General features: G+C 41.6%; 1 protein-coding gene across 1 annotated transcript in view; it reads right to left on the minus strand.

The window, feature by feature from the left end:
* LNPEP (leucyl and cystinyl aminopeptidase) overlaps window positions 1-18,885 on the minus strand; it is a 57,853-nt gene that overhangs the window by 19,447 nt on the left and 19,521 nt on the right. The window contains exons 4-10 of the mRNA XM_032212878.1: window positions 18,635-18,766; window positions 17,758-17,878; window positions 13,337-13,491; window positions 12,313-12,426; window positions 8,680-8,811; window positions 7,677-7,808; window positions 1,790-1,950 (exon numbers count right to left, since the gene is read on the minus strand). Of these exons, the coding sequence (XP_032068769.1) occupies window positions 1,790-1,950; window positions 7,677-7,808; window positions 8,680-8,811; window positions 12,313-12,426; window positions 13,337-13,491; window positions 17,758-17,878; window positions 18,635-18,766 (947 nt within the window). The remainder of the gene's footprint in view (window positions 1-1,789; window positions 1,951-7,676; window positions 7,809-8,679; window positions 8,812-12,312; window positions 12,427-13,336; window positions 13,492-17,757; window positions 17,879-18,634; window positions 18,767-18,885) is intronic.

Genomic DNA, 18,885 nt, shown 5'->3' on the forward strand with positions numbered 1-18,885 from the left:
AAATCCCCAAGTTCTATAACGCTAATGAAACTATAGTAGAGAAGCAACTTCCCTAAGCTTCTGTGAGATCACTCAAAATTAATATACATTTATAAAACAATTGTGCAATGATAGAAATCAAACTCCAAATTGTTAAAATATCCAGAGTTCCTTTCTCTGTCCCAGTAGTTGAGCTTGCCTTTTCAGAGCTTAACTGTTCAGGCAACAAGGTGATTTCAGCAGTACAAACTAATATTACAGGTAGTCTTCAACTTTCAACAGTTCATTTAGTGACAATTTGACATTACAACAGCATTGAAAAAAGTGACTTATGATCATTTTTCAGACTTACAACCACTGCAGCATCCCTGGGGTCATGCGATCAAACTTTGGACGCTTGGCAGTTAACTCATATTTATGACAGTTAGAGTGTCCTGGGGTCATGTGAACTGAAGTCAAAGGGGAAGCTAGATTCACTTAGCAACTATGTTACTAACTTAACTGCAGTGAGAAAGGTGGTAGAATGGGACAAAATTCACTTAACACCTGTCTCGCTTAGCAACAGAACTTTTTGGCTTACTGGCGATCATAAGTAGAGGACTACCTGTATTCCTGTACTTTCTGCAAAACTATTATCCTCTCCAATTTAAATCTGTTCATACCAATCCAGAGCAATTTTTTTTTCTGCCAGAGATTGTCCTTTAAACTAAAAGGCTTCCAGGCAAAAACTATGTTATAATGACCTATTGACATTATAAGTGTGTGTGAGTTCAGGGTTTGTTTGTTTTTTTGCCTTGCCTCTTTTTAAACAATAAGAATGTAAAGCTTAGTGAAGACTTATTGGTGTCCCAAACAGTACACCATGGCGAAAAATAAGGGTGGGAAGTTATCCATCTTTGCTATGGCTAATTGCACGTTTGAGAATGAGTCTGCGTATTAACAGCAATACAGTCACAGGCAGATTCTTGTCTAGCTCCTGATATTCTCTAGTTGGTGGAATTCAGAGTTTGGTATAGAGAGAATCAAGTAATTCAATCTCAGGTTACATACAAAATCACAACTGTGTTTTTGACACTTGTCAAATCAAATCAAATCAAATTTCCTTATCTAATATTTATGCATTATATTTGTTCTTATCAGAATCAAGCCTATAGGCATTCCCTACATGTAATTTATTCTTCTTCAAGTTAAAGTATTTTCTCAATATGGAAAAAAATCTAAATTGACAGAGACTCATGGGCAGATATTTTTTAAAAAAATGCAATTTATAAAAAAATGGTTTCTGCCATACAAATGTAAAGAATGGAATCCTGTCTTCGCAATATTTCTGCCTTATCAATTTAATGTGACATTTTACGTGACAAGTATTGTTGTTGTCTGTCTGATTCATTCACTTGATTAGTTTGAATGTAGGGCAAAGAGCAGGCCTAGCTAGGTAATGGCTCTTACCTAATCTCACCTTCACCAATCTTAAAGCAGCTAAATAGAATTATATATACTTGGGTGGGGGACTACCAGGAAATCTCAGATTGTAGGCCATACGGATATTTTTTTTAAATACAGAAAACAATTAACTAATTACCAAGAAATCTATATAGCAGAGTCCATGGAGTCACCAGGAGCTCAATTTAATTTACAAGTAACTATATTTAAGAAAGGTAACAAAGTTTTCATTAGATTTCCATCTAACTATTATTCCCTCATATATACATAATTTAATATTTATCCTATGTATCAGTCATTTTACTTTTTTAAAATCTAAAACATGGGCTGAAAAATTAAACTATGCAAATTAAAAAGGAAAAAAAACCTTGAAGATAAGATTTGATCTCCCAGTTCTGTATTATGCACAAATCTTTCCTGCTTCAAAAGGATTTTTTTCCCTTCCCTTTTGACGGTCACCAATGGAAATCCTTTCTGAATTGTCCAAGTGTTCATAATTGCTTTTACATCAGGAGTTCCATGTGTCACCTTAAGAAACAGATACACATGCAAAAAATGGTGGTGTCAACGTCATGTATTAAATAAAGAGCTAAATAGTTGAAATATAATTCTCAATATAAGGTTGTTAATCATAGTTTAATATTACAAGTTCTACTTTGTAAGACTTTCTACTTATTTCTATACTGCTTTAGAAACACAATAAATAAAAGTTGTGCAGAAGTGCAAACAAACAGCACCTGTCTCCAACGCCTTAATGCAGCTTCATCTATTTGCAGGACATTGCTGCTACCATTTCAGTGGTCATACAGTCCTTGAGAAGATCATGGCTGGTTTAACCTAATTACTAGTGTTTCTAACAATTTTTGTTTATTAGATTTTTATTCTGCCTTTATTACTTCATCGGTAACTCAAGGTGACAAACATATAATACTCCTTTCTCCTCCTATTTTCCCAATAACAACCCTGTGAGGTAGATTGGGCTGAGAGTGCGTAGCTGGCCCAAGATCACACATTTTTAGAAGTCAAAGCTGAAATGCTATCTAGCATTCAGTAAATGCTACTTTAATTTTTAAATTCTGTGTTGCGCAATTTTAAGCGGGTATGTTGGGTGCGTGGGATTGAATGTGTTAGTATGAAAGACCCACTTTTAATATTATTATTGCTGTATTCTTTTCGTGTTTTAACTATATTGTGGGGACTGTTAGTGTGAGTGTTTGAGTATGTTTGATTCGGAGGACCTGGCGGGGCAAGCGGGGGCCATTGGGGTGGTTGGGGGAATTATGCCCACGGGAGAGAGTCGGAGCATTGCGGTCATAACAGGGAGAGGCAGATATGGCGGGGACTTTAGGGCTGGCCATTACCGGGGAAGGAGGGTTCGCTATATCGCAGAGATCCCTCCTTCCGGCCCTATGAGTCCCACTCCAAGGTCAGATGGCGTGAGCAATCAGGACCCTGGTCTCAGGCTGCTGTCGCTAAATGCCAGGTCTGTTATTCATAAGGCTCCCCTCGTCCGGGACTTGATTGTAGACGAGGGGGCAGACCTGGCATGTATTACTGAGACATGGCTGGGCACGGAGGGAGGAGTCCCCCTCGTAGAGCTGTGCCCAGACGGGTTTCAGGTGCTTCATCAGCCGAGAGCCCAGGGAAGGGGTGGCGGTGTGGCTATTGTAGTCCGGGAGTCTTTAGCTCCTCGTAGGATCCCTGCTCCGGAGCTTGCCGGGTGTGAGTCCCTACTAGTGAAGTTGGACCTCAAGGGTCAAGCGGGTTTGCTGCTAACGTACCTGCCTCCCAACTGCGTTGCAGCGGCCCTCCCTGCGCTCCTCGAGTCAGTAGCCGAGCTAGCATTTGAGTTCCCTAGACTAATGGTTCTGGGGGACTTCAATCTGCCTTCGCTCGGTGAACACTCTGACGGAGCGCAGGAGTTCATGGCTTCCATGACAGCCATGGGCCTGACCCAGGTAATTCGAGGCCCTACCCACTCAGCGGGGCACACACTCGACCTCGTATTCCTCTCGGAGCAGTGGAGTTATGATCTTGGTCTGAGGGGAAATGAGATCATTCCCCTGTCGTGATCAGACCACTACCTACTGAGGCTAGACTTCCGGAGGCCAAACCCCCACCGTGGGGAGGAGGAACCGACCAGGTGGTTCCGCCCCAGGCGACTGATGGACCCTGTTAGGTTCCAGACGGAGCTTGGGGTCATTCCAGATGCTCTCGCCCACAGTTCGGCGGAGACTATTGCTGCGGCCTGGCACTCGGCGGCATCGGAGTCTCTGGACCGAATTGCGCCACTACGGCCCCTCCGGGTCAGCGGCTCGCGGAGGCCCCCTTGGTTCACCGAGGAACTCCGCGAGATAAAGCGCCGGAGGAGACGCCTAGAGCACCTGTGGAGGTCCGACAGGTCCGTATCGAACCGGGCACTGTTGACAGCTTGCACCAAGGAGTATATTTGGGCATTGAGAACCGCCAAAAGATCACACATTGCCTCCTTGGTAGCGTCCGCCGAGTCTCGCCCGGCCGCCCTGTTCAGGATAACCCGCTCCCTCCTAAATAGGAGGGAGACGGGGAACCCCCTGCAGGGTAAGGCTGAGGAGTATAGTCAGTTCTTGGCGGACAAAGTTGCTCGGTTTCGATCGGAACTGGACTCCACCCCCGCAGATCCAGCCGAGACACAGGGGAATAACTTGGTAGACCATCTCTGGGTTGAGTTCCAGGATGTTGCCTCCGGGGATGTGGACAAGGCTATGCGAGCTGTGAGTTCCTCCACCTGCATACTGGACCCGTGTCCCTCTTGGCTGACTGCCAACAGCAGAGAGGTGACACGAGGCTGGATCCAGGCGGTTGTTACCGCCTCTCTTCGGGAGGGACACCTCCCCACCGCGCTTAAGGCGGCGGTGGTGAGGCCCCTCCTGAAGAAACCGTCTTTGGATCCAGCAGTTCTTAATAACTATCGTCCAGTCTCCAACCTCCCCTTTGCGGGGAAGGTTGTTGAGAAGGTGGTGGCCTTACAGCTTCAGCGTACCTTGGAGGAAGCTAACTATCTTGACCCCTTCCAGTCTGGCTTCAGGCCCGGTTACAGCACTGAAACCGCTTTGGTCGCATTGACCGATGATCTCTGGAGAGCCAGAGATGGAGGCCACGCGTCCATCCTGGTTCTCCTTGACCTCTCAGCGGCTTTCGATACCATCGACCATGGTATCCTTCTGCGACGACTGCGGGAGGTGGGGGTGGGCGGCACTGTTTTACAGTGGTTCTCCTCCTACCTCTCGGACAGGTCGCAGTCGGTGTTGGTGGGGAGGGAGAGATCGTCCCCGAGGCCCCTAACCTATGGGGTGCCGCAGGGCTCGGTTCTGTCCCCCCTGCTATTTAACATATACATGAAACCGCTGGGCGAGATCATTCGGAGGCACGGGATTAAGTACCACCAATATGCGGATGATACGCAGTTGTATCTGTCCGCCCCGTGCCAACTCAATGAAGCGGTGGACGTGATGAACCGGGGCCTTGAGGCTGTTAAAGACTGGATGAGAGCTAACAAACTGGTGCTCAACCCGGAAAAGACCGAGTGGCTGTTGTGTTTTCCTCCCCAAAATTCGGCTAGCGTTCCATCAATCAGGCTGGGGGGACAAAATTTATACCCCTCAGACAGGGTCCGCAACTTGGGAGTCCTCCTGGACCCACAGCTGAGTTTCGACCATCACTTGTCAGCTGTGACCAGGGGGGCATTTGCCCAGGTTCACCTGGTGCGCCAGTTGCGGCCCTACCTGAACCGGGAGGCTCTCACAACAGTCACTCGAGCCCTTGTGATCTCTAGGCTGGAATACTGCAATGTGCTCTACATGGGGCTGCCCTTGAAGAGCATCCGACGACTTCAGCTAGTTCAGAACGCGGCCGCGCGAGTGATCATGGGCGCACCACGGTTCGCCCATATAACACCGATCCTCCGTGAGCTGCGCTGGCTACCTGTCGATCGTCGGGTGCACTTCAAGGTTTTACTTACCACCTATAAAGCGCTCCATGGTAGTGGATCTGGCTATCTGAGAGACCGCCTCCTGCCAATTACCTCCCTGCGTCCCATCAGATCGCACAGAGTAGGCCTCCTCCGAATTCCATCCGCCAGTCAGTGCCGACTGGCGACTACGCGGAGGAGAGCCTTCTCAGTTGCAGCTCCGACACTATGGAACAACCTCCCCGTGGAGATCCGTACCCTCACCACCGTCCAGGCCTTCCGCACAGCCCTCAAGAACTGGCTATCCCGTCAGGCCTGGGGATAGGATTACTCTCACCCCGCCCGAATGTTGAGTGAATGGTGTGTTTTTATGGTTAATTTCTTTTATTCACGTTTCTTTTTCTTTTTAAGTCTTGTCTTGCACTCCCTTCCCTCCATTGTTGTAAGCCGCCCTGAGTCCCCTCAGGGAAAAGGGCGGCATATAAATGTTTAATAAAATCCTAAAAAAATCCTAAAATCCTAAGCATTCCTTCAACTCTCCAAGAAGATAGCTAGAAGCAATATAGCTCTAAATAGTAAAATAGCCGCAATACTCTCCATTTTCATAACAACAGATAATATATAAGAAGTATAGACACAGGGTGATGGAATGGTACAACCTTTAAGGAGTTTTTATAATTTCTGTTTTGAAAAAGGATATAATTTAGTTTTCTGAAATGGGATCTGCATGAATAATATGCCAACCAGCCTTCTCCAACTTGACACTCTACAAATTAGTTGCAATACACCAATTGCCATGTTGACCTCTGAGATCTGAAAGTCCAGAATAGTTCAGTTGAAAGAGGCTGTTTCAAATTACTAGTCATAACTAAACCACCACTCAGGAACAAAGAAAAAACCCTCAGAGGCCTATTTCTTCCTGATTAGCGGCTAGAATTAGAGCATTGCTTAAAGAAAAATCTTATAATCCACAAAGCAAATTAACCAGATGGCAAATGATTTCTCAAAAGCTAGAAGCAGAAGCTGAGCAAACCTCCTGCAGAGGAAAAACAATCAAGGCAAGAGAGTTGAGATGGAACTTTCTTTTTCTTTTTTACAAAAGACAAACAGACACTGGCTCTGTAATGTCTGAATATAAAAACAACCACACAGGAGAAGGATGGTTTAAGAAAAGTTGTGAAAAGTAGCATCTATAGGATGGGAATACCATCCTTCTTGAATATAATAAGTTAAGCAAAGGTGGACCTAATTAATTAATTGTGTCTGGTAAGCATTTCTGCCAGAGTTCTGATTACCGCACCTTTTTCCCTCAAAAAAGAGGCTGAAAATTTGGGTGCGTCGTATACACTGAATACAGCATTTTTTTGCCTGCTGAAACCCTATCCCTTTCACCAAAATGGCTGTGCATAACCTTTAGGAGGCTTTCAGAGTGCTCCTGGGGGCTGGGAAGAGGAGAAATGAGCGAAAAACAGACCGTTTTTTGCTCAATTTTGCCCCTCCAGCCTCCAGGATCACTCTATAAGCCTCCTAAAGGCTATGCATGCCCTTTGTTTGACAAAAAATGGGCATGTTTTTGCAAAAAATGGGCAGTTTTTAATTGTTTTTGCCCCCCCCCCCCCGAGCACTCTACAAGCCTCTTAAAGGCTATGCATGCCTCTTTTTTAAAAAAAAAAAAAAAAAAGCGGGCCCATTTTTGTGAAAAATGACTTGTTTTTGGAAGATCTGCAGAGTGCAAAAACTCTTCAAAATCTTGGTGCATCTTATACTCCGGTGTGTCTTATACTCCAAAAAATATGGTACTTTATAGGATAAAGAAAGTAACACAGCAAAATGATTGAGCAAAATGCTTTTTCCTCTAAAGACAAGTTAGGCAGCTTCACAATATATAGCTAAGCTGAAGGCAAAGATAATGGAGATGGCTAGAATACAAGTGAATATGTGTAAAATTAAACAACGATATAAACACCATTCATTCCACAGTTAATTCATTAATATGGATCATTTAGCCAACTGGTCCTGGGGAACTAAATGTTTACACTAATTTGAGAACAGGGATAAGATGATAGTCAAGTGTGTTTGACACCAGTCTGCTTCACCTTTGTTTAGCTTATTACATTCAAGAAGGACGGTATCCCCATTTTTAACAAAGAGGCTATAAATTTCTGGAGGGACCAATAATAGACCCTTTAAAGGAAATAGTAATTAGGTTATCCTAAAAAGAAGATTTAAAATATATGGATAACTGATTGCTGATATTAGTTGATTGTTATATCTTCTTCTTTAGAAGGCATCCATAGAGATTTACCTTATTCATACTGTCCCATAAATTATCACTGCATGTGGAATTATAGCTGTAGTCATGCAAATAGATCTGAATGCCAGTTTGGAAAACATCTTTATGAAGATAGTTTTTTAACATAAACAAGAGAGAAGATCCCTGTTGGAAGAAAAATACATTATAAAGTTAAATACAAAATTACAGTCCTCATTTCAATTTACATAAAAACATGATGATCAATTTAAAACAAAACCTAACTCAGCAGAAATGGTTATATTTGAATGTGCAAGAGTTGATTTGAAAAGTGGAGAAAAGGAAGAAACAAACTTGAGCTGTTTTGAATTTAATGACACTAATTAGTGATGACAAGAGAGAACTAGAAAGTTGTAAGAATGGAATGAAGTTGGATTTCTTCTCATGATGCTACACATGGTATAGAGCAGGAAGCTTTTTTAAGAAAGGTTATAGTTTAGAAGCATTTTTATGTTTTCTGGCCTTCAAAAGCCCACTGATCATCAGGTTTAATGCAATTAGAAGAAGGGGCATTATAACTCCCTAAGGCTTGGTCCTTATTTTAATTGGGGGTGCGGGTGAAGGAAGAGATGGTGAAATACCAACATTATTTTGCAAAATTAGTTTACAGGAATTATTGAATTCTATTGAATTCACATCCCTGATTTAATATTATATCCAAAAACATTCAAAAAGCATTGGAATTAGGAACTATTTAGTATGCTATCAGTGAAGAGAGAACAAAATTATTAGTTCATACTCTTTGTTTTTAAAGAAATATTTCTAAAACCAAGCATTTGTCTGCTAAAACAAATCAGATTAAAAAGTAAGGCATATATTTTCCATTCTATTCTTCTCGCAACACATCCCTCCAAATTCATTTTTGAAATATTTTTTTTCTTTCAGCTACTGACCTTTTGTTGCCCATACTAAGAATGTGATCTGAAATAGATTGGTGTCAACTTTACAAATGCATTTAGTTTTATTAAAGCCACGTTTACAGGATATTTGAAGTTACCTTGATGTAGGAGACTATATCAAACATTTGTTCAATCTCTGCTGATGAGTTGACAGGAAAGGAAACTGGGTGAGATGAATTCATGGAATCTTTCTCCATGGTCTTAAATTGCAGATTTAAAAAAATGTCATCCTGAGGAATTAAAAGGCATTTAAGTTAAAATGAACATTAACTAAACTTCATTAATTTCACTAGTGAATAAAGATCAGAAGATTTTTTTTCTAATTATCTGGAAGGACTTGTGAGAATTTTTTTAAAATTATTGTATTTATCACAAAGTTTACTATTGTTATTTTATTATTACATTTATAACTTGCCCTTTCTCTGGGAGTTCAGGTCAAAACACCCATTACCGTATTTTTTGGAATATAAGATGCACGTTCCCCCCCCCCCCCCCCTAAAAGAGGCTGAAAATTTGGATGTGTCATAGCCTAATGAGGCGCTTACAAGTGAAGCAATCTTCCATGCTTTGCCTGCTTTTCTCATTGCTGCTCCTTCCGATGATCAGCTGTGCTTTTATCCCCAACCAGGGGATAAAAAGCGTGCACACTCAATACCAGCAAACTATTTGCTGAAGCTGATCAGACTAAGGACGCTAGCCAGATAAGTACCTAGTAGGCAAAAAAAAAAGTTTTCCTATTTTCCTCCCCCAAAATTAAGATGTGTCTTATATTCCACTTCGTCTTATATTCTGAAAAATATAATATATTTCTCATTATATTCTCCATCAACGTTGTGGAATAGGTTAGGATGAAAAATATCATCTGGCTCAAAATCACTTGGCCAGTTTTATATTTGAAAAGGGATAAACAATTGCACTGTTAGATCTGCTTCTTTAAGTTATACTAGGCAAGTAACAGAGGCCTAATCATCTGATAAAAAGTACATCCTAGTGATCATACATTTCTGAAAATAATGGACCTGGGAAGAAGCAAAACAAGCTGATACAGGTAGTCCTTGACCCACAATCACTATTAAACCTGGAATTTTGGTTACTTGGAGGACAAAGTAGCTCGGTTTCGGTCGGACTTGGACTCCACCGCAGTAGATCCAGCCGAGACACAGGAGGATTGATTACTTGGCAAATCATCTCTGGGTTGAGTTCCAGGATGTTGCCTCTGGGGATGTGGACAAGGCCATTCGAGCTGTAAGTGCCTCCACCTGCACTCGGGACCCGTGTCCCTCCTGGCTGGTTGCCAACAGCAGGGAGGTGACACATGGCTGGATCCAGGCGGTCGTGACCGCCTCCCTTCGGGAGGGGCACTTCCCCGCCGCACTCAAAACGGCGGTGGTGAGACCCCTCCTGAAGAAACCATCCTTGGATCCAGCCATTTTAAACAACTTTCGTCCTGTCTCCAACCTCCCCTTTATTGGGAAGGTTGTGGAGAAGGTGGTGGCCTTCCAGCTTCAACGGGCCTTGGAGGAAGCTAGTTATCTTGACCCCTTCCAGTCCGGCTTCAGACCTGGTTACAGCACAGAAACCGCTTTGGTCGCATTGACCGATGATCTCTGGAGGGCCAGAGATGGAGGCTATGCGTCCATCCTGGTTCTCCTTGACCTCTCAGCGGCTTTCGATACCATCGACCATGGTATCCTTCTGCGACGACTGCGGGAGGTGGGGGTGGGAGGCACTGTTTTGCAGTGGTTCTCCTCCCACCTCTCGGACAGGTCGCAGTCGGTGTTGGTCGGGGGGCAGAGATCGTCCCTGAGGCCCCTAACATGCGGGGTGCCGCAGGGTTCGGTCTTATCCCCCCTACTATTTAACATATAAATGAAACCGCTGGGCGAGATCATTCGGAGGCACGGGATAAAATACCACCAATATGCGGACGATACGCAACTGTATCTGTCCGCCCCATGCCAACTCAATGAAGCGGTGGACGTGATGAACCAGGGTCTTGAGGCCGTTAAGAACTGGATGAGCGCTAACAAACTGGTACTCAACCCGGACAAGACCGAGTGGCTGTTGTGTTTCCCTCCCAACAATTTGGCTAATGTTCCAACACTTAGGCTGGGGGGTCAAATTTTATACCCCTCAGATAGGGTCCGCAACTTAGGAGTCCTCCTGGATCCATAGCTGACTTTTGACCACCAGTTGTCAGCTGTGACCAGGGGGGCATTTGCCCAGGTTCGCCTGGTCCGTCAGTTGCGGCCCTACCTAAACCGGGAGGCTCTCGCAACAGTCACTCGAGCCCTTGTGATCTCTAGGCTGGAATACTGCAATGGGCTCTACATGGGGTTGCCCTTGAAGTGCATCCGGCGACTGCAGTTAGTCCAGAATGCGGCCGCGCGAGTGATAGTGGGCGCACCGCGGTTCGCCCACGTTACACCCATCCTCCGCGAGCTGCACTGGCTACCTGTCGGTCTCCGGGTGCGCTTCAGGGTACTGATGACCACCTTTAAAGCACTCCATGGTAGTGGATCTGGGTACTTGAGAGACCGCCTTCTGCCGATTACCTCCCTCCGACCGATTAGATCGCACAGACTGGGCCTCCTCCGAATCCCATCCGCCAGTCAATGTCGACTGGCGACTACACGGAGGAGAGCCTTTTCTGTTGCAGCTCCGACCCTGTGGAACGATCTCCCCGTTGAGATTCGTACCCTCACCACCATCCAGACCTTCCGCACGGCCCTTAAGATCTGGCTCTCCCAGCAGGCCTGGTGATAGGTTCCCAATTTACCCGCCCGAGTGTTGACTGTTGAATGAAAGTTGTGTTTTATTATTTTTCTTTTGTTCACATTTTGTTTGTCTTTTGATATTGCACCCCCTTCCCTGTGATTGTAAGCCGCCCTGAGTCCCCTCAGGGAAAAGGGCGGCCTATAAATCTTAATAAAATGACTAAAAAAAAATAAATGACTACAGGTTATTGTGGTTATTAAGTAAGATACCCACGTGGCTACTCAATGACCACAACTCTAGCTCTTCCTGTTGTGGTAGTTAAGTAAAACTGCAGGGGTGCCTCAGGGATTTTGAATCCCTCATTCCTTGAGGGACGCACACTGGCACATGAAACCTGGTATGGGCTGAAAAGCTTCAGCTGGGTAGGCCCAAGAGCATGCAGGATGACCAGCAACAGAAAAGTTCCTGTTCCTGGCCAGCCTTTAGAAGGATTGTCTCTCTAGCCTTATGTGGGGGGAGCAAGAAGCCAGGGTTCTTGGGAGTAGTGGTGGGAAAATAGGAGGCCCGTGCATTGCTGGGCCTAGCCTGCTGAGACAAAAAAAAATTGTATGTTCAGACTTGCAAGATTTTGTTATTGAAACCTTACAATAAACTACATGTAGCTCATCTACTTGTGTTTCGTGTCTGGTTTACCTAAGAGAATTAATATCATTTTTGCAACTCTGAAGGTACAAACTTCCCAGTGCTACTTTTAGGCCTCTGCTCAATTAGGATGGGTCTTTTTAAAGTTTCTTCTTCTGCCTATTAAGCCTTTGGGGACTCCTCCCTCTCATCTGATTGTTTCATAATCTCTTTCCTTTGTGCACCCAAGGTCATACACACCACAAATAAATTTCTAAATAATGTAATCGGTTTTAGCTTCTGAAACTAAAGACAGATCAAGTCAAAAGAATTTAGACCCATAAAATAATACATGAGAAATATGCAAACCCACCAATTCTCCGTGTACTTACAGTATACAAATCTGGAAAGACCATCTTCATGGCAAGATTTTCCATAAAAGTAGCAAATCCTTCATTCAGCCACAGGTCATTCCACCATTCCATTGTTACCAGATTACCAAACCACTGCAAACATAAAACACATATTGTAACTCTATTGTTACATTTTGTGTCAAAAGAAGGAACACTAGGTTGGGCTATATACTAAGACTTTCAGATCTATTCCAGTCTATTGTTTCTAGCCAGAAATATCAAGAGTTCAGCTCAAGACATCTAGGAGGCTAACATATCACTATCTTAAAAAGGAAACATTCTCAAAAACCAGCGTATCCGTTTCTCAAAATAACATTAATCATTACAACAGGAAATAGACCAAAAAACTTGTACTGGGGCTATGTATACTTTTTCAGCTTAAAAAAAGCCACATAATTGACTGTATTATTTTTAAGTGCCTGTGCTGATACCTTATGGTATGTTAATATTCAGTTAAGCAAAATATTCAGAAACATCTTACTTGCAGGACACAGTGCTGTAAATTGTTCTAGCTATATCACAATACTGGTTGAAGAGGATTAGAATACTGTAACAATATATACAGGAAAAGCTACATTAACCACCTTACTTGAGAGCCACAGCCTGTACGTACTGGTAGCTCACGTGTATTTCCAATTTGTTATTGCCTGTGATTTTTGTGTGTGTGTGTGTGTGTGTGTGTGTGTGTGTGTGTGTGTGCGCGCGCGCGCAAATTAGTATGCAATTTTTAAACCACTTCTCTTTCCTTAAGACTTTCATGTATTTTGACTATATAAAAGGAAGAAGACTAAAATAAGTTAATTCTCAATTCTACTGCTTCCATATTGTATGCCATGTACTCTTGGTAGAAATGGTATCACATAGAAAAAATAAAGAAACCAGTTCCCATTTAAATGTGTTATGGAATAAAAACTGCAAAAGCTAAACTTCCTTGTAGACTACCGGTTTTGGAATTTCAATTATTTAAAAACATCTACAGTACAAAGAATAGTATATTCCATACCTGGTGGGCTAGCTCATGAGCAATAACTGCTGTCACTCTCTTTTTATCAATTGCTGAAGAGGTATTATTATCATAAAGGAGTGCTGTCTCTCGAAAAGTGATCAAACCCCAATTTTCCATTCCTGCAGCCTGAAAATCTGGAAGAGCTACAAGATCTGGAGAAAGAAGGAAAATTATTTTAAATACACTAGCAGCCTTCAGTATTTACTAAGCATATCGAATCTTTCAATCAAATATACTCATATATACTATGTATGATATCAATATATACATTATATCAACCAGGGGGGTGACTTTGAGCCAATCACTCTCTTTTAGCCCAATCCATCATACAGTGTTGTTATGGGGAAAATAGGAGGAAGGAGTATTATGTGTATTCCTCATTTTGAGTTGTTTATAAAAATAATAAACGTGGGATATAAATAAATAAAATGTTTAATTTCATGAACATATCTACTGTCCCTGCTGAACATCTTGTCACTTTTAAACAACATATGATCAATTTGTCTAAATATTTAATGTATCTCACATCTTTTATAAACTGTTTTTTTAATTCTTAAACATGTTGCAGGCACATAAATAAATGTGCCTTCTCAAAATGTTCAATTTTGAGCATTCACTATTTTTAATCATATAATAATGCAATAGAAGTCTCTCTTGCTCAGAATGGGACTGTTCTCCTCCTACCCTTCGCCTCCCCTTTTTTGCCCCCAGGTTTCCGCCCCCAGCCATTAACCTCTGCCCTCTCGCCTCCGCTGTTAGGACCTTAGCTGTTCATGCCAGCCAACCCTGCCTCTTTATAAGAGCCGAGGTGGCGCAGTGGTTAGGGTGCAGTACTGCAGGACACTTCAGCTGACTGTTATCTGCAGTTCAGCGGTTCTAATCTCACTGGCTCAAGGTTGACTCAACCTTCCATCCTTCTGAGGTGGGTGAAATGAGGACCCAGACTGTGGGGGCGATATGCTGACTCTGTAAACCGCTTAGAGAGGGCTGAAAGCCCTATGAAGCGGTATATAAGTCTTACTGCTATTGCTATTGCTAGTCCCAGGCCCTTCCTCATGGGCTTTTGGGAGAAACACTGGGCTTTTGGGCTCAGGTGATGGTTCACTGCCAGCCAATCAGAGGAAGGGAGAAGGAGAGAGGGAGGGAGGGAGAAAGTGTTCCGTGTGGAGTTTCCTTTCAGGAGGTTTGTTTCTCCGTCCAGTTGCCTTGTCCAGCTGTCTCGGGTCCGAGCTAGAAAATCCTTTGCATCCCCCCCCCCCAAAAAATACACAATGGCCACAGGAAAGTTAAAATCATGACTTGTCACAATCCCTCAGACTGCTTCTCTTACTTTTATGCCAAAGCTCTTAATATTATAATTACTTTAGTCATATAATCTAACTACATTGTAAAACTCAGTCATATACCCTAACATAGACAGATTCCTTTCTGGCAGTATTTATCTTTTGTTATTCCTGATTGGCCTATTAACAGCACAAAAGGTGTGAGGATTGCTCTGGTAGTTTGAGTTACCAATTGAGTGCCAATTTCTGGAGGGTATGGGGATGGCATTTAAAAGGATCCAAATCCCAATTCAGGAAGGATACAACTGACTGCAGGCACATGCTTTCGCAGAGGCACATGTGCCACAAATGCCCAACAACCAAATGCTCAAAAGGAAAATACCTTTACAGCAGCACAACACATATACATATTACAATAGAACAAATTCCTATGACATAACAAGTTTCTACCTCATGTGATAATACTTATTACTTTTTTATTTATTACCATTTCCTTCATTTTTCTCCCTTTTTCTCAAACGATAGAATTATTTCTATCATGATGAATGAGGGGTGCATATTTAGCAGGGATAGTTTGGAGGACCATGATATTTGCAGGCTTATTATGAGGGGTGGCAGGCACAGAGGATGCAACAACTGCCATCCCAAAAGGCCAGCAACTTTGTTGCAAACAAACAAACAAAATATCAGTGGGGCACCTTGAGTCATAAGCATTTAAAAATGCACTCAGGTGTAAAGGAGGGAGGGAAGAAGAATAGCTTCAAAAAATAAAACAAGCAATCCAAAAAAATAGGTAATTTGAGTCAACATTCCAAAATATCATATTCCATTCAGATGGAAGCAAATTCTCCAAAGGCAGCTATCAGAGACAAACAAACAGTGACCTAAGATGGAGCACTTTGACTCCAACATCAAAGAGGGAGATAGGAGGAGAACAGTCCTAGACCCCTCTTGCTTACAAAATACCAAAATACCTTACTGCTAAGAATTAGGCTATACATTTGTCATTATGTAAAGATGGGCAGCATACAAATTTAATAAAAATAAGTAAATATTACACAATTTGCCTATTGCACTCCCATTATATTACAGTATAATGTAATAATGTTTAATACTGTCACAGTATAAAGAAATTTCATTAAAATGAGATCAAACTGAAGTTTTATTTAATCTCAGCATTCAATTCCCCAAATGGCCGACCTATGAAATGCCTATAGCCAGGTGAAATGAAAGCAACAGCAGTCCAGTCTCCTCTTTTGTTTCCTAGCAAATAAAAAGCCTTAACTCTACCTAAGGGTTAAACAAAGAGTTGTTAAGAGTAATAACAGTAATAACCCAGTTAGAAAACGGAAGATTAAAACCAGGGCAGCACTTGTTCCCTTCTCAAACTCATTATGCCTACACTTCTATTTATTGCCATTAACTCTGGTTAGTTTTACTGAGATTAGATATAAATCAGCTGTGCTCTTTAGGAATTCTCTTTAACTATGTGTATGCTTGGCATTAGACACAAGCTGCTCCTCACCAACCCCCAAAAAGTGTTGTGCAAGTTATACTACTGCTGTCTGTCTGAATCAGTGCTATTGGAACTTTTAGATAAACAATCACCTCATTGTGTTATTGAACTGTGTGGTCACTGAAATCACTGGGAGATACCACTACATGTACTAAGAGCTGCTGAGTGCCATTTGGCAGGTGCTCATATGTGGCTTTTGTGTGGGTACCCATATTCTGGAATGTTTTCTCCCTTTGAAATTTAGGAGGCAATTACTGTAACAGTCAGTTTGGTGAAGTGGTTAAGAAACCAGGCTAGAAACTGGGAGACTATGAAATGCTATTCCTGTCTTGGGCACAAACCAACTGATAATTTTAGACCAGTCACTCACAGACCTAGGAAGAAGGCAATGACAAACTACTGATGAAAAACATTGCCAAGAAAACTATAGGGACTAATCCAGTCAGTTACCAGAAATCAGCACTGACTCAAAGGGGCAAAAGGGGGGAAAATGCTATAAAATCTTTAGTCACCTGATAAAGACTTACTCTTCCTTCAGGACTTCCTGATATGAATGTTGAAATACTATTTTGTTTTTTGTTTTTTATCCTCACTGCAATAGCAATAGCAATAGCAGTAGACTTATATACCGCTTCATAGGGCTTTCAGCCCTCTCTAAGCGGTTTACAGAGAGTCAGCATATTGCCCCCAACAATCTGGGTCCTCATTTTACCCACCTCGGAAGGATGGAAGGCTGAGTCAACCCTGAGCCGGTGGGATTTGAACCGCTGAACTGCTGATCTAGCAGTAGCCTGCAGTGCTGCATTTAACCACTGCGCCACCTCGGCTCTAATCCCTTTAATGAAGATATTTTATGGAATGTTGTTTTGATATTATTGTTTTACATTGTTTTATCATTGTTTTATCATTTATTAGAAATTTCCTTTAATTGCTTTGGCATTTGAAATAGTTTATAAGTGCATTAAATCAATACATCAATAAATATATCATGTGTGGGACTGACATTTGAAATTACCGTATTTATAAGATTCATATATTTATTTATTTATTTATTTATTTATTTATTTATTTATTTATTTATTTATTTATTTATTTCATTTATATGCCGCCCTATTCCCGGAGGGACTCAGGGTGGCTAACAAACCCAGGGGAGGGAGTAATACAAACAAGGCAAAAACATATAGTAAAAATATAGTTTAGAGCACAGCAGGAAAAAATAACCTTTATTTCTTTATGCCGAAAGATTAAAAAATTCCTTCATAATTTCCAACTGGGTGAAATTACTTCTTCAGATTAATTATTTTAACTGATTTGCCTTGATTATTTCCAAATATCTTTGCTTTTTTTTTTTAACAAAAAGGCAATAGGAGAGCACATATTAGCTTAGGAAGTAATAGAAGTCTGACATCATTTGGAGACTTTGCATACCAAACTTTTAAATCATTTTACAAAATTAATAAGAGCTTTATTGCCTCAAGATTGAAATATATGTTTTAATATATGGATTACTAAACATGTCTAAAAATTCCACAGTATGTTCAGCTTGTCCATGCCTTTAAAAATATTTTTATAAGGGAAGGATACAAAATTGAATCTGATAAGAATAAACAAACACTCACCTGTTTTGTTTAATGGGTATGTTATGTTAAAATAATTCTGGTAAAATTCAAGTAGCTTCACTGCTGTGTTCAAGGCATATTCAGTCTGCCCAAGCTTTTGTGGTACAGCATAAACAGATACCTGGCACAATGGGAAAGAGAGAATAAATCAGAGGAAAGTTTCAATGGAATTCAGTTTTTCATTGTCTACATTACTAAGTGAAAAAAACCAAAGATTTTCTATAATAGTTGACAAGATAAACAGATAACCAAGTTTCATTATTTATGATATTTAAAAGGTTTAAGATTGTCTTAGATACATTTGTATAGCATATTATACAACAAAATGCAAGATGTTTTCCTTGGTTTTTTTCATTTCTAAAGACTTATATCCTGATAGCAGAGAAGCCATTTCTATGATGTTAATATATACATGTTCACAATTCAGGTCTGGACCACAAGTTTGGTATTTCTCCCCTTCCTTCAACCACCATGAACAGGAGTTGCTGAGATAAAAATAGATCTCATCAGGTGGAAATAAAAGGAAGTAGTGGGTAAAATAAGAACTAAAGAAAAGCTTTACACTACTCTGTCTCTTCAGATTTAGGACAGCAAATGGAACTTTCTTCAAGATGATCCCTAACATTTCTCCTCTAGCCCTGACAAATGGGCAAATAGATTAACACTGAACACTACTGAATGTTGTAATAATTTGATATGATCAAAAACAAAGCAACTACCAAGCCAATTGTCAGGTCAAAAAACCCCACTTTCAGTGGGGCAATGACACAAGCTAGTGAACATGACTAATTCAAATCTAAGAAGTGTAACATAATATATTGGGAAACAAGGGGGATTTTTGGGGGGAGGGGTTACAGGAACAAAAAAAACCACCTACCAAAATCCCATTTGTTTTCTTACTGGTACATTTGAAATTTCCAACAATGATAGCTACTAGGTAAGTGCTCATTTTCAAGCTCACAGAGAATTCATCTTGAAATAATCCATTTGCCAAGAGATTGCTTTGTTTCTGGAAATACAAAGCGGAGATCAGAATTCAATTATGTAAACAGAAGCTGCAGGACCTGGAACATAAATCATAGGAGCCATCTGTTCTATGTTGAGATACTTGGAAAATGGCTAATATGC

This window comes from Thamnophis elegans, chromosome 3 (assembly GCF_009769535.1).
Source record: "Thamnophis elegans isolate rThaEle1 chromosome 3, rThaEle1.pri, whole genome shotgun sequence".
NCBI lineage: Eukaryota > Metazoa > Chordata > Lepidosauria > Squamata > Colubridae > Thamnophis > Thamnophis elegans.